The 20418-nt window shown below is 40.4% G+C and overlaps 1 protein-coding gene across 1 annotated transcript in view; it reads right to left on the bottom strand.

The window, feature by feature from the left end:
* Positions 1-943: 943 nt before the first annotated feature.
* Positions 944-20418, bottom strand: part of ALDH1L2 (aldehyde dehydrogenase 1 family member L2) — a 65023-nt gene continuing 45548 nt past the window's right edge. Inside the window, exons 16-23 of the mRNA XM_019446654.2 lie at positions 14159-14246; positions 13584-13677; positions 11641-11740; positions 10935-11033; positions 8290-8455; positions 6427-6532; positions 3533-3732; positions 944-1673 (exon numbers count right to left, since the gene is read on the bottom strand). Of these exons, the coding sequence (XP_019302199.1) occupies positions 1618-1673; positions 3533-3732; positions 6427-6532; positions 8290-8455; positions 10935-11033; positions 11641-11740; positions 13584-13677; positions 14159-14246 (909 nt within the window). The 3' untranslated portion in view covers positions 944-1617. The remainder of the gene's footprint in view (positions 1674-3532; positions 3733-6426; positions 6533-8289; positions 8456-10934; positions 11034-11640; positions 11741-13583; positions 13678-14158; positions 14247-20418) is intronic.

Below are 20418 nucleotides of genomic sequence, written 5' to 3'. Positions count from 1 at the left end.
CTACATTCCCTTTATGTTAAGCTGCTGACTCTCCAAAGTACCAAGGATTAACTAAGGGCTCCTTCGAATCCAGAGACAGGAATGTTCACTGAAATTTTATAAAAGGAGGAGTAATAGAAGTTAATTTCTCCGACCATCTTCCAGCGACACTGTGATTCAGGAACTCACCTTCCAGTCACATGTGGATGGTGATAATTTGCTCACCGAATATTTTTGTCTGACAACGGTCAATCTAGTGAGTCCTGCATGGATTATAAGAATTCCCATTTCTCAGGCACCGACTATGGTCCAAACACCTTGTCGGGTGCGTTCTGCATCATATCATTCTATTGGCTCCTTCCAGCACCTAATGAGATAGAGACCTTGTCCCCATTTTATAGACACCAAGGCTCTGAGATATTAGGTTACGAACTTGCCCGAGATCACACAGTCAGCGATCACACAGAAGATCCGGTAGGTAGAGAAGCGGAAAACGAGATGTCCTAGGAAGAACGAATGAGCTGCAGAAAGAAAGACAGTCCTTTTCCTCGGACCATTGCCGGTTTTCATTACAGGGCGTTTTTCCGGTGCTGCTACATCAAGCACTGGGTCAGAACAGTGGCGTACAGGAATCAGTGACTCCTGAAAGGGGTGGTAGGAAAATTAATTCATCTGGTTAGTTTATCTCAATATATTTTTAAAATAGTGATGGGGGGACAAAGTTAACTTCTCTTGAGAACCATGAACAAAGCACAGTGCAAGGTACTTATATTATTGCGTTGACTCCTCAAAATAAGGCTCCTGAGGAAGGCATTACTAGCATTACTATCTACCCCATTTGACAGATCAGGAAACTGAGGCTCAGAGAAGTTGTGTAGGTTTCCTCAAGTCACATGGCAGGATGGTATTACATGGACCAAGATCAGTCTCCAAAGGCTACTATATTCTATGTCATGCTGTAAAATTCACTTTTTAAAACCTATTTATTAGAATTTAAGCTATTTGGAGCCAGAGATAATGTCATTCAATTCTGTCTACTGCTCACAACATTACATAGTACCCCATTCCTAGAAGAACTGTTTGTGGGTTCATTACCCATCACAGTGGGTTGAAAAATAGAACATCAAAAGGCACAAAGATGTATCTTATTTCCAAATATGAAAAAAAAATTCATTTCACATTCCTTATAGGATATACTGTTCCATGAGAGCAAAATTATAGAAAACCCTTTTAACAGCCCCATAGGTATAGTTTGGAGGTTAAAATCTGCACATTATTATGCAAAGTTTCCCCCAAAATGCACCTCGTGTAGTACAACCGGCTGATACTGGCATTTTTCAAGATGAACAACGGCTAGATTAGTTGCGGAGAAAAAGCAGCTTGGCGGTCTATAAATACATGTGAGATACAACATAGTCAAAACCCAACAACTGCAAATCATTTGAAAGTATAAAAGGTGCAGTAGAAAACACTCAGGCACGGGTGTAAATGCTTAGACGTGTGGTCTGACCCCCTTGGCGGTCCACGTGTGGATTTTTCAACTCGCGGCTCCTCCTTCAGCACATCCAGGCTCCTCAAGTGTGTCGAGAGAGTTGAGGAGTGAGGCTGTCTGCAGGGGGTTCCCGACGACAGCTCTCTCTAGTATTCCAGCGTCACAGTCTTGGTTTTGAGGTATTCGTTTAGAGCTTCCTCACCTAGGGAAGAGACAAGCAGTTCCTGAGCATTGTTCGTAAGTGGATGTGATGTCACCAGAATTTTGGACACAGGTGTAGGTGCATCGATCACCGAGCAGCTAGAATGTGGCCGAAGCCAGGGCTTATCAAACTGTAAAGTGCATGTGAGTCACCTGGAGACCTTGTGAAACCACAGTGAAAGCCCTGAGATTATGCATTCCTAACCATCACCTGATGGTGCAGATGCTCGCGTCCACGGACCACACCTTGAGGAGGAGGGGCTTAGCCCACCTATCAGGTCTACTGAGGAACAGTGTTGGCTTGGTCGGTCTCCACCACAGACCTTTCTCCCTTATTTCCCTGCCTGATGACGAACTCTTCTTCTCCATCCTTTGCCCATTTAGGCTGAGCAGAAGCGGCCAACATACGTCCTTCGGATTATACTAAACGAAGCAGAACTGAGTGGAAGAAAGGAAGTTTGAGACCCTTTGGTGTAATCTTATTTTAAAGATAAGGATGATGCAGATTTCCTGGTTTACACTGTACAGAGAAGAGCATATCCAGGCAAAAAAACAAAGAAAACGAATAGGTTTGCTTTCTGTTTCTATCCCATTTTGAGCTAGTACAGTTGTCGATTTCTACAGCAGTGAAAGGGCATGAATACCGCAGTGCAACTAATGAGTTTATGATCCTGGAAGTTGAGCTAAAACAAGGCTTCTTAATCTTACTGTAGAATTACCTTGGCGAGGTTTTAAAACTCCTGATCACAGGTCCCATCCCAGACCAATTAAATCAGCATCTTCGTATTTTTTAAAGCTCCCAGGTGACTCTAATCCAATGTGCAGCTAGGGCTGGGAACCCCTGGGCTTAGGGAGTTTAAAACTGGGAGAGAAAGAAACTATTTAGGCAAATTCTATTGTTTTATAATAAACACTCTTTATCTTCAACTCAATGGGATTTAGAAGGAGAGACCCCTTTTTTGCTGCAAATACATTATCAAAAGTCGCCAGGAAAGAGAAGATGTAAAAATACCCCCCAAATTAACCAAATTTATGTTAGGGGACTATAATTTCAGTAAGCCATGAACATTTCAGCTTTTGAAACAACATGCCAGACTGGCTGCGGGGAGTAAGAACATGGGCTCCGCAGCCGGACTGCCTGGCTTGGAATTCTCTTTCCAGCAGTGGCTGGCTACATAACTCTGGGCAAGTTCCCCAACCTCTCTGAGCCCCAGTTTCTCCATTTATAGAATAAAGATAATAATAGCACTTACCTCCCAGGGCTATCGTGAGGCTTGCTTGTGCTACTACAGGCAAAGTAGCACGAGATCTGGTCCATACGTAGGTAGTGTTCAAAGTAAGCTATTACTTGAAATGTGATAGCGTCATTGCCCACAAAAAATGATCTTTCGGACTTTTTGCAGCTCTAAACATAACTTCCCAGACTCCCAGAAAACCCTGCCAATTGCAGTATTGATTCTGAAAGACCGCCAAGCAGCTTACAGACAAGATTTATTCTTGGAGCTAGCTGATTACTGCCCTCCATTCATTTCTCTGTCTTGATTCCACTTCGTCCCACAAAAGCTAAACCAAGTTCATGATGAATGTCAGGTCAAAAGCCAAACATATTTTAGCTGAAAGATAGTTTCTCTTCAACATTACTCTTCTTTTAAAAACACTTGTCACGCATCCAGTTTGTGTGCTTTTGTGTAGGTATGTTAAACAAAAACGTTTCGCGTTAAAAAACAAGTAGTGCCCATAAAAACCCAGGGACGGCTGCCATATAGCAAATGTCCTTCAAAGCAATACACTAGGGTTGCACAAAACATAAAGCAGACTTCTCTGCGACAGTAGAACATGCAGTAGAAAAGCAGAGCATACCTAAGTCTTTCCCAAAGCCAGATTGTTTAACCCCACCGAAAGGGGCGGCCACATCCGTCTTGTTGTAGGTGTTAACGAAAACAGTTCCCGCTTCTAGTTTTTCGCTCACGTACATGGCTTTATTTACGTCTCTTGTAAAAACCCCTGAGGCCAAACCGTACTCTGTGTTATTTGCTCGCTGCAACACTCCATCGATGTCCCTGCAAGATGTTTGCAGGAAGACAACATATCACTGAATGCAAAGCAAAACACTCTCATGTCATATTCTACTCCTCCCCCACCCCCCGCCATGCTAGAAATGGAAAAACGTTACTGCCAACTGGCTTGAATTTTTATAAATGAAATAGTTCAGGCTTACACCAAAAGAAACTCCCAACAACATATTAGAATGCTAGCGTTATATATTTCATGTATATATCATGCAACACCTTTTAAAATCTAATCTGAAGTCATCTTTTCCATTTTCTTCTTGGTTCTCCTTCACGACCTCTCACTTCCTCCCCTGTCCCTGGAGTCCTACTTCTGGATACATTCTCAGAGCACCCCCGCTGTTTCCCTCCATCTCTCCAGATTTCGCATACAGCTCAAGGCTCATTCTGTGCCTCGCCCTGAAGCCTTCCCAGCTCCCACCAGTGCCACTGTGGAGGCAGTAGGGTGTAGTGGCTCAGCGAGTGGCCTCTTGACCTTGGGCAAATGACTTCATCTCTGCATGCCTTTGTTAATTGCAAAACACTGCAAGAATAATAAAAGGACATTTCTTGTTGTCTCAAGGACTATGAGCTAATAGTGCCTGGAACATAGTACATGCTCAATAAAAGCCAGCCATAATCAGGGAACATGTATCCCTCCAAACTCAATATTTTGATTTAACTCTTTCTGTATCTCTGGTTCACCTCCCGGCTACACTTGGCAGCTCCCTGAGGGCAGGAATGACATTTTATTCTTCTTTATACCATCGTGTTAGATCATCAAATGAGAGTGAATTCAATGAATAAAATTCCATTAAAGGAGAGCAAAATTACTCCTTAAATCATGATTCCCCTGCCTTTGGACTCAGTGTGTGTGCACTCCCAAGAGAGTGGAGCCTGACCCTGCTCATCTCTCAGTTGGGTCCAGTTCCAACGTGTCTGTCACAGTATGAGTGTCCCATCCTAATGTTTGAAACTGCATGATTTTCTACAGCACGGCCAGTAAGTGCAGCCCAAGGATTTCATCTGGCGCTCTGGCAAAGAAAGAGGATCTGTCCCTAGACTGGAGGAAAAATTAATCGTGCTCAAGATTAAGAGACAGCACGTGCTTCAGTGTGGTGGCTTCTGAAGAGATTTTCAAAGGTAATCTCGGCTACATACAATTTTAAACTCGCACAAGAAATTTGGAGCTGAACTTAGAGTGAACTGAGGCTCTGCTAAAACTCTCAGACTTCTTGATGCATTGCACGTGGTAGGGACCCAAATATTTATTGACCAGCCTAAGGCAGAAAGATGGCTTTATGCCATTATTTGTTGAGGACTATCGAGATGACACGGCTTCATAAGACACCTTGGCCTATTTCTAGGATAATAACAAGCATACCAGTGGCAACAGCACAACAGCAAACATATCTTATTTAATTTTTAGAATGACACAAAAGGATAGATGCTATTAATAACATCACAAAGAAACCAAGGCTCAGAGTGAGTAAGTAACTGGCCCAAGCCCATAGACGAGGTCAGGTGCAGAGGCAGGCTGCAGACTCCACCCACTGTGGCTGCCTTTGGCCCTCTGTGGTTGATTGCCCACGTCCTTGTCTGTCTCCCTCATCAGCTGGTAAGCATCTCAAGGAACTGTGACCTATCCGGTTTATACCCTGCAAATCTGGCTTCTAAAATCTGCATGTTTAACACAAAGACTATCCTATGGGAGGAACTTATGAGGAAAAGAAGGTTAATAGGGCATTCTTGGCTCCGTGTGTCAAAAGGTTGCTCACTATAGCTTAGCGTCCCCAAATATGTCTTACAATATGTCTATCGAAGATCAAGAGCGGTGGCTGGGTGGCTCCGTCAGTTAAGAGCCTGGCTCTTGATTTTGGCTCAGGTCATGACCTCAGGGTGGTGGGGCTGAGCCCTGCAGTCGGGCTCTGCCCTGAGTGAAGAGCCTGCTTAAGATTCTCTCTCTTTCCTCCTCTCTCTGCCCCTCCCCTGCTCGCTCTCTCTAATAATAATAATAATAATAATAATAATAAATAAAATAAATAAAAGAGCAAGGAGTCCTTTGAACTTGGTGTTCTGGGTTTTTTTTCCCTACTTTCTCATTGGTTGAAGGAAAATTCAAGCCAGAATTCTGAAGAATTTTGCACAGCATACCATGAGAACCTACTGTATTAAATATTCTTGTATGCGCTCAGTTGCCATATGACCCTCTTTGATATGCTAAACACTTTGGAAAGCTTCCTGTACTGTAACAAACCAGTATATCATTTATAGTTGATTACATGGGGATTGTGGACATTGCTATAAAAAGTTGAGTGTCTGCTTTCAGGTGCATCACCCTTATGAAGGCAGCACTCTTTCCTTGGCAAAATCACAGGCTGCCTTCCCTAGGAATGTGAATGTGAAAACTAGTTTTGTTATTCTCAGTTATTCATCTTGTTCCAGAGACGTTGTGAATATTGGTTGTACACAAACTAAAATTTAGTCAGCTAAAGTTCCATACCGTCAGCCATTAATTTAAGCTAGGAAGCAAAAATATATAACGACCTACATCGGTTACCCTTCTCTTCTAATTAGTTAAGTCAGTTATTGTCACATAATTGAGAATTACATGTTCACTGATTTTATGGCCTGTATACAGCACAATGGCTGATTAAAAAACACTTATCTACTCAAAACCTGTTAGATCATGCCTGAAAAACATACCCATTTTGGAACTTAGAAATGACCATTATGGGCCCGAATGATTCCTCTTTGGCAAGATACATGTGGTCTTCCACATCTGTGAACACAGTTGGTTCCATAAAAAAGCCTATTTGAAAAACAGAAAAGATCATCAATTATACGGTAATTAATTTTTAATTAACAGTTTGCCCATTTAATTACATTATAATTTTTTTCTTCCCTTCTGGGTCAATAAAACCAAGACAACTTTCATTTTCCTACCTGGCATTAGCATTCCTAGGTTCTTATTTTTTAATCTGTTTCTTAACAAAAATTTCAAACATATGTCAAAGTAGAGAAAGTAGTATAGTGAATTGTAAAATAAATATTTTCTCCTATTTTGCTATCTTTGATTCATTTTATTTCCTGGCTGAAATAATTGAAAGCAAATTCCAGAGATCGCAACTTTCATCTCCAAGAATTTCAGTACAAATCTGTAAAAAAATAAGGATTAAAAAAAATTTTTTTTAACGTTTTATTTATTTTTGAGAGAGAGAGAGAGAGAGAGAGAGCGAGGGAGAGAGAGAGAGAGTGCGAGCAGGGGAAGGGCAGAGAGAGAGACACAGAATCTGAAGCAGGCTCCAGGCTCCGAGCTGACAGCACAGAGCCCAACGCGGGGCTCGAACTCACAAACCGTGAGATCATGACCTGAGCCAAAGTCAATGCTTAACCAACTGAGCCACCCAGACGCCCCGAAAAAATTAAGTATTTTTTTTAACTTCCCACAATACATTATCACATCTAACAAAATTAGTGCTAATTCCTTCTTCATGGTTTCTATTTCAAATGTTTTTTCTCAAAAGTATCTTTCTTACAGTTGATTTGTTTGATTCAGGCTTCAAATAAGTTCTACACATTGCATTCACTTGTTAGATCTCTTAAGTGTCCTTTCATCTAGAACCTTTCACCCCTTATTTTTCATGCCATTGACTTGTTAAACAGATGGAGTCAGTTGTCCTGCAGGATATGTTGCATTTAGATTTGCCTTTGTTTCCTTGGGATGATATTTAATTTGTTCCTTGATCCAGGCGCTTGGGTGGCTCAGTCAGTTAAGTGGCCGACTTCGGCTCAGGTCATGATCTCATGGTGTGTAGGTTGGAGCCCTGCATTGGGCTCTGTGCTGACAGCTCAGAGCCTGGAGCCTGCTTCAGATTCTGTGTCTCTCTCTCTGCCCCTCCCCTACTCATGCTCCGTCTATGTCTCTCAAAAATAAATAGATGCTAAAAAAAAATTTAAAAGCAATTAATTGTTCCTCGATCCCCTTTATTTCTCAGAAATGGAAAGTTTGACCTAAATTCACAATTAGATTCAGGTTAAACATTTTCGGCAAGAACACTGCAGAGGTGATGCTGTGTGGTACCTGTTGTATCCCATAGGAGACACATCAGACCTGGATGTTCTGCTTTCACTGTTGCTAAGAATGACCAGGGGCTCCCAGCCGGTGACAGCTTGACCTCTCCATCATAAAATTGTATTTTTCTCCTTGAGACTGGCAAGCCATCGTGGGTGAGAAACTGAGACCTTGTATGTACTCAGCACCCCCCATCAACCTCTCTCCTGACAACTTTAGCCTCCCTTGATGATAACTGCCTCATCAATCATTTCACTCAATTAGGGGTACAAAGTGGTGATTTTTCTATCATTTTTTTTCTACGTTAATTAGCAGGCACTCTTCTGTTAAAAAAAAAAAAAAAAAGTCTCCCTTATCAGCTACTCAGTGTACCGAGACCTTTGGTTCATACAGGAAACATAGACAAATGTTACCTTTTCCCCTGCTAATGATCAATTTGCAGAGTAAGGTGTTGGAGCACAATCCCAGTATGCCTCCTGCGGAGGTGGTCTTACCTGGCCTTTGAACTTGTCTTCCCCCGTACACCAAGGTGGCCCCCTCTTTCACTCCAGCTTCACAGTATTGCAGAAGCTTTTCCAGATGGGCCTTATGATTTTGGGGCCCGTGATCGGTAGATCTGTCAAGTGGATCACCAATTTTCATCTTTTTAATTTCTTCCACCTGTTTGTCACCCAGTTCACAAAACACAATTGACTGTTAATAATAATAATGGATACCCTCAGCTCAGCTTCTACCGTGTGGTGGCTGTTGTACTAAGCTGTCAAAAGATGTGTTGTCTTTTAGTCTTCACGGAAGCACTGGAGGTGGGTATTCATTATTTCCATCTTACAGATGAAGAAACTGAGGCTTAGACAGGGTAAGTGATTTAAGACACACAACCACTAAATATAGTAGAGTTTTCCTGACTTGAAAGCCCAAGCTGTTAACCACTAAGTTCTAACAGACTATAAGCTATGTATGTATGTTATATTCAAATTATCCTGAGTGTTAATCCATTAGAATAGCAGACCTGATGTTCTGGAATTTTTGTTAACACAGCACACTTTTACTCTTCAGGACAGAAGAATTTCTGTCCATAGCAATGGCCACGTTGCTATCTTTTTTTCTCCCCACCAAATGTGGCAGACTGCCCTTCAGACATTTTCATGGTATAGCCATGCCAGAGGAATTGCTAGAATGTTCTGATAAAAAGCTATCTTTGTTGTGCAATGTTCATCAGAGGCATGTCTTTGTAATCATTTCCCATGCACCTCACTTACCTTAACCTACTTTTGCATTTTCTTATTTATTTGTTTATTTTTAATGTTTATTTATTTTTAAGAGAGAGAGAGAGTGGGGGAGGGGCAGAGAGAGAAGGGGGCAGAGGATACAAAGCAGGCTCCATGCTGACAGCAGAGAGCCCCATGTGGGGCTCGAACTCATGAACTGTGAGATCATAACCTGAGCCAAAGTCAGACGCTTTACCGACTGAGCCACCCAGGGGCCCCTGCATTTTCTAATGTTAAGTCCATTTCCAGTAAGAAGAAAGAAAGAGAGTTACCATGACCCAATAGGGCCCTGAATTTGAATTTAGGCCTGGCAAGAATCTCTCAGTAAGTGCTCAAGAAATAGTTGCTGAATGAGTGAATTAATACAGATTACATGTGTACAAAACATGTTTATTGATGGGCTGATAAGGTAGACTCTTGACATTTCTGGTCTCAGCATTTGAAATGTCAACAAACTAATTGCAAAAGTTCTGTAACTTTTATTTTACCGTGGCGCAAAACTGAATTACAGGGGTGCTCAGGAGGGTAGCCATTGCCCTCCATAGGTCTTCTTGTTTTCTTTTCTTTTTTTTTTTTTTTTTTAACTATTTTTATGTTTATTTATTTATTTTGTGAGTGAGAGAAACAGAGAGCACAAGCAGGGGAGGGACAGAGAGAGGGAGAAAGTGAGAGAGAACCCCAAGCAGGCACAATGATGTCAGCGCAGAGCCTGACATGGGGCTCGATCCCATGACCCTCGGATCATGACCTGAGCTGAAATCAAGAGTCAGATGCTGGACTGACTGAACCACTCAGGCACTCCTGGTCTTGTTGTTTTCCATTCTCATGAAGAAAGAATGTCTTTTCTTCTTGGGAATGGGGAGAGGGAATTGACCCTAAAAAAAAGAAGCTGGGTGCTGGTTTTTCAAATACAAACAAATTCATGATTACTGTTACCATAATAATGGCATACTGTATTATAGTTTAGTTTATTTTAGCCACACAATTCGTGTTAATAGTTCTACAAATGGCTTCTTTTGGTCTTATGTTTATAAAATCATGACCAATCTATAAGGTGTGTATGTATATATGTATGTATGCATGTGTGTATTTATCTATACATTTTAGTGGAGGAAATGATTGGCTGTCTGATTAACAGTGCATTGACGATTTGCAAGGATCCAGTAGTATATCTCTCTTAGTCAACTTAGGAATTTACAAAAATCTAGGAGTGTATTTCCCATTAGTCTCAAGGATATAATTTACTATAAATGTAGAGCAAGGTATAGATAATAAAAACTTTTAAGTTTTTTTTTTTATAGAGACCTATACCTTTTTACTATGAGAAACTGCAAATATATAAAAAAGTAGACAATAACATGACACCCCATTTACCCATCATCCAGCTTCAACAATTACCAACTCTTGGCCATTTTGTTCCCTTACTCACCTCCTCCCCTCCTGGGTTGTTTTTTTTTTTTTAATTCTTTTTTAATGTTTATTTCTTTTTGAGAGAGAGAGTGGGAGTGGGAGAGGGGCAGAGAGAGAGGGAGACACAGAATCCAAAGCAGGCTTCAGCCTCCAGCTGTCAGCACAGAGCCCGACATGGGGCTCAAACCCATGAACCACAAGATCATGACCCGAGCCAAAGTCAGACGCTTAACAGACTGAGCCAGCCAGGTGCCCCTATCCTCCTGGGTTACTTTGAAGCAAAGTCTACACATCATACAATTTCCTCTGTAAATATGTCAGAAAGTAGCTCTAAAAGGTAAGGACTCTGTCATTTAAAATATGGCGCAGTACTAGTATCCCACCTAAAAATTCATCGATATCGCCGGAAGTACTTTTCAGGTAAAAGCAGTTTCTATAAAGCAAATTGGAAGATGTCTTACCACTCTTGTCACAAATTCATCGTGGATGGCTTCTTCCACAAACAAGCGCCCGGCTGCAATACAGTTCTCTCCTTTGTTGAAAAATACTGCCCCCATGCCCTTCAGCAACAGAAGAGAAAATATTAACAGTACTTCAGATTGTCCTAAGATCACACACACTGAGAATTAGACGTTGTTGGAAGACAGCAGAAAAACAAAAGTCAGAGTCAATGCCTTGGCCTAGCTAATGATGGGAATTGTCTAGAGATACTCAGTTTTGATCTAGCACGATTTTAGGGATTTTGTTTCTCCTTTCCCCCTTTTGGTCCAGGAGCGCTTAAAAAAAAAAGTGTGTGTAACAGTAAGGATACACCACTAAGAACAAATTTTGTGTTGTAAGAAAATCTATATTATTTGATACATTTAAATGTACTACTGGCATACCAGATTTTGCTTTAAAATCTTGACATCAGTTTGTATAAATCATGAATGCTTAGAAAAGACTCTCTTATCCCCCAAGTTTTAAATACAGCTTAATGATACAAATGTAAAGGTACTATTTTTTTTAATTAAGTGATTTAAATAGTCCTAAATCTAAGCATTAAGAGAGTGGCCTCTACTGATGACCAGACAAAACCCAATCTCATTTTGAGATTTCTGATAAAAAAGAAGATGAGACATGTTTTAGAAATAGGCACCTATTTAGGGAGATTTGTCCCCCTCTTACCATTCTCACGGCCTTGTCAAGTTCACAGTCATTGAATATTATAAGTGGGGATTTGCCACCAAGTTCAAGGGAAACTTTCTTCAGGTTGCTCACAGCACAGCTAGAGGAAAATAAATGGGAAATGAGCATTCCCTCGCGTGGGCCTTTTTAACTCTAAGTTACCACTTAGCATGGAAAATATAAATGAGCCTCAGAAATATTAAGAAACTTATTCAAAGACAAAACACAAATGGTTGAAGGGTAGTAGCCGTTAAGCCCAGTGATGAGCACATGGGAGTTCATTCCATGATTCTGTGTGCTTTGTAAATATTAGAAAGTTTCCATAATAAAAAGCTTTTATAATTCTGTGATTCAATAACTAGAGATCCTCATGGATAAATTTAGATTCTTAAGAAATTTGGTTACATAAAGCCCTGGCAAGGAATTTAACCTCTAGCCAGATTCCTGAAGCATTACAGAAACAAAATATCAATTTTTAGAAGTACATTATTTATTTCCCCCATCTGCAAAAATATTGTTATTTAAAACATTTAAAATGCCCCCAAAAACTCAGAAAGAAGAAAAAAAAATCACAAAATTCCATTCCATGGCTTCATATCCATGTTTTCACCATTTTGAGATACTTATTTTTGGTCTGTGTCCAACCACAGCCTTTGCCTTATTTAAAATGGTTGTGATCAGGGCACCTGGGTGGCTCAGTCGGTTAAGCAGCCGACTTCAGCTCAGGTCATGAGCTCGCGGTCCGTGAGTTCAAGCCCCGAGTCGGTCTCTGTGCTGACAGCTCAGAGCCTGGAGCCTGTTTCAGATTCTGTGTCTCCCTCTCTCTGACCCTCCCCCGTTCATGCTCTGTCTCTCTCTGTCTCAAAAATGAATGTTAAAAAAAAATTTTTTTAATGGTTGCGATCACCCCATATGTACAATTTTATACCTTAGTTTTCTTTTTTCTATTTACCTTTTAACAATATTTTTCAATATTATTAAAAATTCTCCATGAACATGATTGCGTGGACCTCCATTACACTGACATCCTTTTTTTTTTTTTTTTTTTTTTTTTTTGAGAAAGAGAGAGCGAGAGGGAGAGCGCACAAGTGGAGGAGAGGGGGGCAGAGGGGGAGAGAAAGAATCCCAAGCAGGCTCCACCTTCAGCTTAGAGCCCAACACGGAGCTTGATAACACAACTCAGGGATCATGGCCTGAGCTGAAGTCAAGAGTCCATGCTTAACCGACTGAACCACCCAGGCATCCCTACACTGACATACCTTAACCATGCCTTATTTTGGACATTTAGATTGTCCGCAATTTTTTTAAAAAACAAATGTTACTGCATTTTAGGAATTCATTTTATAAATAATCCATATTTGCCATTTATATGTCTCTTCAGTTTCTTACTTATGCTCTAAGACCAATTTGGGCCACAGCTTTAGTATGCAAAAATTTTTTGTTCTGGATTGTCTACACCCTACCAGTAGGGTGTAGAATTCCAATATGGCTCTAGTTTTATGGACTATGGGCTTTATGCTTTGGAGAGTATTTTATTATATGAAAATATCTCAATACCCTGCAGTGATAAGTAGATTTCTCTTCTAAATCTGATGTGGGTTTTCTCCTTGCAAACACGTTCTTTTTTTTTTTTTTTTAAGCTTATTTATTTACTTTTGAGAGAAAAAGAGAGAGAGAGAGAGAGCACACAAGTGGGAGGGGGGCAGAGAGAAGGAGAAACGGAGTCCCAAGCAGGCTCCGCACCATCAGCGCAGAGCCCTATGTGGGGCTTGAACGCACAAACCGTGAGATCATGACCTGAGCTGAGATCGAGTCAGATGCTTAACCAACTGTGCCACCCAGGTTACCCCCTCCAAACACATTCTATATGAAAAAGCAAAAAAGCATAAACAAAAACCTGGTTTACTAGGATCTGCAGTAAATCAACACGCTAAAACCAATACCTCTTCATGATCTGCTTGCCAATAGCAGTGGACCCAGTGAAACCAAGTTTACGGATATCAGGATGTTCAGAAAGGCGTTGCCCAGCTATGCCACCTGTAGAATCAGGGAGGAAAACACGAATTAAAACATTATTCAAGTTCTTACAGAGAGAGTGACTTTGAATTCATTGAAGTAGATTTCTAAGCTTTCTTAGTTTCACATTTTCTATATTAATTACAAATTGAAAAAGTCTAAATAATGTCCTCCATGCAATTATCAGCCCCCCAGAAGACGGGTAAGCCTTGGTTTTTCATCTTCCAAGGTAATTTTTAAAAACTGAAACAGGCCACCTTATGGTAGTTTTACAACGTTGTTCAATTTCTGCTCCTCCCACCCTACTCACCCACCATTATATTTCTACTCTAAGATTTTTAGCACATGGTAAATATATTTATCCTTAAGTTAATTATTTGGTAAATCGTATTTAGCTTTAATATATGGTAGTTACAAGACAAGACTCTAGAGGGAAAATAGTCGCTCAGCTACTCCTGTACCATTCATTACTTACAGCCAAGTGAGTCCTTTGATGGTTTACCTGAGCCTGGGATGATGTTGATTACCCCCTTGGGAAAGCCTGCTTTCACGGAGAGCTCAGCAAACTTCAAAGCAGTCAAGGGTGTGACCTGAGCAGAAGCAGACCACAATTACCTTCTTCAGACCCTGTCTTGTCCTTTAGACTAGTATCCTGCTTTTCCTTTCTGGTCGTTTTATTTTTTCTTTTATTTTGACATAACTTCAGACTTACAGCAAAGTTGCAAAAACAGTACGAAGAATTCCTATATATCCATCACCCAGGTTTCTCAAATGTTAACATTTTACTACATTTGCTTTATCCTCTTTTTCTCTTTATTTTTCTCTGAACTGTGTAAGAGTAAGACATAGACGTGCCCCTTCACCTGTAAATACTTTTGTGTGCATTTCCTAAAAACAAAGAGTTCTTTTACATAACCACAGGACAATGATCAAAATCAGAAAATTAACAACTCATTAGAAAACCTTATTTACAGACCTTATTCTGTTTTCACCAATTGTCCCAGTAATGTGCATTGTAGAAAAAGGAAATCCAAGATCATACGTGGCCTTTCCATGTCTGTAGTCTCCTTTAATCCGGGAGAGTTTCTGAGTTTTCTTTTATATTTCATTTCACTAACATTTTTGATAAGCACAGGCTAGTTATTTTTGGACAACGCCCCTTCATCTGGATTTGTCTGCTGTTTCCTCATGATTCGATTCAGGTTGTGCACTTGTTCAAGTGCAAGAACTTTGGCAAGAACACCACAGGACTGATGCTGAGTCCTCAGAGCACCATCTCAGGAGACACATGCTATCAAATAGCCCCAATATTGGAAATGTTAACTTTGATGATTTGGGAAAGGGAGTCTGCTATGTTTCACCACTGTAAGTTACTCATTTATATTTTGTAATTACTAAATATATTGTAGGAAGAGATTTCAAGACTATTTAAAGCCATGATTAAACAATTGGAACTTTCACCCTGACATTGGGAAGGTAAGTGGGGTTGGATGTTGAGTTCAATCACCAAGACAGCTTCTGGGTTGGCAAATGCATCTATGTGATGGGAGGGTGGTGCATCTGAGCTCCACAACCTGAGCTCCTGTGCTCATGATCCTTCCAGACCTCAACTTATGTACCTTTTCATCTGACTGTTGGTTTTGATCCTTTATAATAGAGTCATAGTAAATAAAGTGTTTTCCTGAATTCTGTCAGCTATTGTACCAAATCACACCTGAGGAGGGGGTCATGGAAACCTCTGAATTATAGCCAGTTGGTCGGAAGTACAGGAGGCCCAGGGCTCACATTGGCATCTGAAATGGAGGCAGTCTTGTGAGACTGATGAGCCCTTCACCTCTGGGGTCTGTGCTAAAGCTCAAGGTAATTAGTGTCAGAATTGGCTTAAATTGTAGAGCACCTAGCTGGTGTTTAGGGAGTTAAAGAATAGGTTGGTATGGGGGGGAAGAAAAACCCCCACACATTTGGTGTCAAAAGGGCTGTGAGTAAAAAAAATTCAGAATTTTAGAAACCAAGATCTGGACACTGTTGTTGCTTCTAGGCCTTCTCAGGAGACAGAGCTGGGGGATAGCTATATGTTTGCCCATACACACATAAGTCTATCTATCTGTGTGTCTGTATCTATCTTCCTATCTATCATCTATCCCCACATACACCAGATCCATTTCTTCATCACGCTATCTAAATATATTAAAACGTATGAATTTGTGAATACCTCCATCCGATATCTCAGGGTTCATTCAATCTTTTTCCCTTTTTGCGTGTGTAAACTCTCTTCTCCAACACTGAGAAACATGGCTTCCAATAGTTACAAAACATTTACGGATTTGCTCAATCCTTAAATGTATAGAGGACAATTTGAGAATTATTAAGCTATGTCCCTATGAAAAAGAAGCTTACTAACTAGAGTTCAATACTTATTTACAGTGATTTTGCTTTTAGACTCAGGGCACATAGTCCCAATGTCTCTCAAAAGTTACTTGGATTAATGTTTCCTCACTTCCCTCAACGGGATCATGTTACTCTTCTGAAATGTGGCTTAGTGCATTTGTTTTTATTTGTATTCAATTTTAGGGGTTTTGCCCCATCGGGGTTGATCATATTTCTTTTCTTCCGTGGTTTGTTTGTTGTCATTGTTGAGTATGGGAAATATGCTTCCAAAAGTGAGGAATATACAAAAGGTACAGTCAGAGAAATGTTATTCCCTGCTCCCCTTCCCTCTACCCCTTCCATCTGGTCTCCTCATAGCCTGTAGCTAATCAACCTCATTTGTCTACCGTGTATCCTTCCTATGTTTCTTTTGTTCAAGTGAACAGATACGTATCTTCTTATTTTCCCTCCTTTTTTACACAAAGATGGCATAATAGAATCTCATTTTTAACATCGATTACAGCAGTGCATAACTCAGAAGCAAAATGAAAGTCATTTCCACACTTAAAAACCAATGCTGATTATGTCTTTGTTAGTGTAGTCCCAATGAATGGAATGTGCAAGAAGATCCATGGAGGTGTGAAAAGAGAATAGTAGAGCTTCTATTTAATGGACAAAGATATGCAGTAAGTCATACATAACTAACAGTTATTATATGGCGGGATCATGATACTCTCGCTCAGTCTGAATGACGGCCAGAAGGTCATGGGTCACAAAGGTATGTCCTAGGAAAGAACAGGAGTTCACAAGGGCAAGGGAATGACAGTGGTTTCCCCACTTGCTCATTTGCTTTCAGAATATTGCCACATGTTGAAGTTTATTGGCCTGGTTACATGGATTCACAGACTATATATTGTTATATATTATTACTTTAACTAACCCAACCTTCATAAAACGGACAAGTGGCTGAAAAAGAAACTGCATAATAAATAATAATACTACCAAGGCAACAAGCAAACAAGCAAAAGGCAGGGCTAACACTTTCCTTCTAGTAACACATCCACTGCAGTAACCTGGTGAGGTTTAAAAAATGGCCATCTAGTTAAACTCAATGAGAAATTGGTCTCAAACATTTGAAATCATCAAGAAGATATCTGAAACAGTAGATTTACATCTACTCCAGTTAAAGATGGTCCTAGCCCAAAGGGTATATTATTATGACTTTGCATGAAACCACAACTAGAAAGACATTTAAAAACTAAGTACCCTGGATTAATGGTAGTTCTTTTTAAGTAAGAACAAAAAGATTTTATATCATTAATAAATAAAATAAAACAAATGGTTTAATCTTTATCTCTTTCCTTTTCATTTCTATTGGCTTTCTTCCATTTGGCTGCTCAGTTCTCCCAGCAGGACTATCGGTTTAAATGATGTATAGGAAAGCATCTAGCAGTGTTCTGGGCAAGAGTAGGTCATTGCTAATGCTCTTATTACATTAATAAAGTGGTTGGAATCTGTCAGACCTGGGCCAGTCCAGGCCACAGGAATCTGTACCTTCCTCTCAGGTTAAAGGGAAAGAGAGACCACTGATTCAGTCCTCCTGACATTCATACAGGTGCCTTAATACTGGAAATGGTTTCATACTATCATTATGTAATATTATACAATAAAATAAAAAGATATCAGGGCACTTGGGTGGCTCAGTCAGTTAAGTGTCTGACTCTGGCTTCAGCTTGGGTGGTGATCTTGTAGTTCATGAATTCGAGCCCCACACCAGGCTCTGAGCTGATAGTGTAGAACCTGCTTGGGATTCTCTCTCTCTCTCTCTCTCTCTCTGCCCCTCCCTGTCTCTCTCTCTCTCTTTTTCTCTCAGAATAAATAAATAAACTTAAAAAATAAAAATAAAAAGATATCTATAACAGAACAACAACTTTGGGTCTTTCATTTACAAGATTAAAATTATCATCAATCACTAAACTGTCAGGGTTTTTTTTTAAGTTTTTTAAAAAAACGTATTTATTTTTGAGAGAGAGAGAGGCAGAGAGAGAGGGGGAGAGAGGATCCCAAGCAGCCTCTGCACTGAGAGCACGGAGCCCAATCCCACAAACTGTGAGATCATGACCTGAGCAGAAATCAGAGGAGTTGGACGCTTAACCGACTGAGCCACTCAGGCACCCGTAAACTCAGTCACAAGTTTTAAGTTGCCGTTGGAGTCAGACTGTAATCTCCATGGGAACAGAAACTTTGTACGTCTTTGACTTATAGATGCCTGGCAATTAGTATACCCTCAATGAATGTTCATAATTTTTGAACATTATATATAATCATTGGAATTCTTCACTATTTAGCGCTCTCATAGGATACCATTTAGTGATTCTCAACCCTGACTGCATCTTAGAAACAAATGTGAAGCTTTCAAGCAATACTAGTTCCTCAGCTCCAAACTAGACCAATTAAATCAGCAACTCTGCCAAGGCGGCCCAGATATCAGTATTTTAAAATGAGAACTCCAGGTGATTCTATGTGCAGCCAGGATTAAGCGCCCCCAGGCTAGGTTATCTGTCCCTCTTCACTCTACTAGCTTCCCGCTCCTTAATGAGTAGTGCTACCCGCGGAAACGGCACTCCTATAGCACGCTGGGGAATTGGTCCCGTTTCCATGGAAGCATTTGTCATATCTACCGCACAAATACATGTATCTGTGAGTGATTCGGCTCTCAGAAACATATCCTTTAAATATGCTTCCACACGTGTATAATGCCGTATTTACAAGGGTAATAACTGTAGCACATTTTATAATACCAAAAGAGCAGGGGCGCCTGGGTGGCTCAGTCCATTAAGGATCTGACTCTTGATTTCGGCTCAGGTCATGATCTCACTCACGGTTTGTGAGATCAAGCCCCGCTTTGGGCTCCACACTGATGGCTCAGAACCTGCTTGGGATTCTCTCTCTCCCTCTCTCTCGGCCCCTCCCCTGCTCATGTCGTCTCTTTCTCAAAATAAATAAATAAAACTTAAAAAAAAATAATACCAAAAGGGCAGAACAATCTAAATATCCATTAACTCGGGATTGGTTAAATAAAATATAGTTTAACTATACAATGGAATATTATGGGAGATGGTTTATTTATACATTGGAAATTGTACCAAAAATAGGAACATTTTTTCTTTTGCTAAATATGTATAGAATGCTACCATTGTATTGCATTGTGGTCAGAACACTTAATACAACATCTACCCCCTTAACAATTAAAAAAAATTTTTTTTTAATGTTTATTTACCTTTGAGACAGAGCGAGCAGGAGAGGGGCAGAGAGAGAGGGAGACACAGAATTGGAAGCAGGCTCCAGGCTCAGAGCTGTCAGCACAGAGCCTGGCACAGGGCTTGAACTCACAAGCTGAGAGACCATGACCTGAGCCAAAGTCAGCCGCCCAACCGACTGAGCCACTCAGGTGCCCCTACACTCTTAACAAATTTTAAGTGTATCGTGCACTGTTGTTCACTGTAGACAAAATGATACGCAGCTACGCAGCAGATCTCTAGGACTTATTCATCTTGCATAACTGAAACTTTGTGCCTGTTGATTAGCAATTTCCCATATTCCCTTCCTAAGGGAATACCTAAGAAACTAATGGAATACCTAAGAAACTAATAAATAACAATTAATGACATTGGTTGCCCGTAAGGAGGTAAATTGGCTGGGGGATTAAGAATAGGAGGGAGACTTTTCATTACCTACCTCTGTATGTTTCTAGTTTGAAATTTTTTAAAATGTATACCTATTTTTTAAAATGAAATTGGGGTGCCTGGGTGGCTCAGACAGTTAAGCATCTGACTCTTGATTCTGGCTCAGGTCATGATCTCACAAGATTGTGAGTTAGAGCCCTGCCATAGACACTGCACTAATAGTCTGCTTGGGATTCTCTCCTCTCTCTCTGTCCCTCGCTCTCTCTCTCTTTCAAAAATAAATAAATAGGGGTGCCTGAGTGGCTCAGTCAGTTCAGCATCTAACTTTGGCTTGGGTCATAATCTCACAGTTTGTGAGTTCAAGCCCCATACTGGGCTCTCTGCTGTTGGCACAGAGCCTGCTTTGGATCTCAAAAATAAATAAACATTAAAAAATAAACATTTTAAAATATTTCTAATTAAAAAGATTTTTAATGTTTTATTATCCATTTTTGAGAGAGAGATAGAAAGAGAGAGAGAGAGAGAAAGACAGAGTGTGAGCAGGGGAGGGGCAGAGAGAGAGGGAGACACAGAATCTGAAGCAGATTGACAGAGCCCAACACAGGGCTCGAACCCACAAACCACCAGATCATGATGTGAGCCGGAGGCTTAATGGACTGAGCCACCCAGGAGCCTCAATAAATAAACATTTTTTAAAAATGAAATTAGG

Source organism: Panthera pardus, unplaced genomic scaffold (assembly GCF_024362965.1).
Source record: "Panthera pardus isolate Hobbes unplaced genomic scaffold, ASM2436296v1 HiC_scaffold_6, whole genome shotgun sequence".
Taxonomy (NCBI): Eukaryota; Metazoa; Chordata; class Mammalia; order Carnivora; family Felidae; genus Panthera; species Panthera pardus.
The sequence above is the reverse complement of the archived record's forward strand: the minus strand, read 5'-3'. Positions and strand labels throughout refer to the sequence as shown.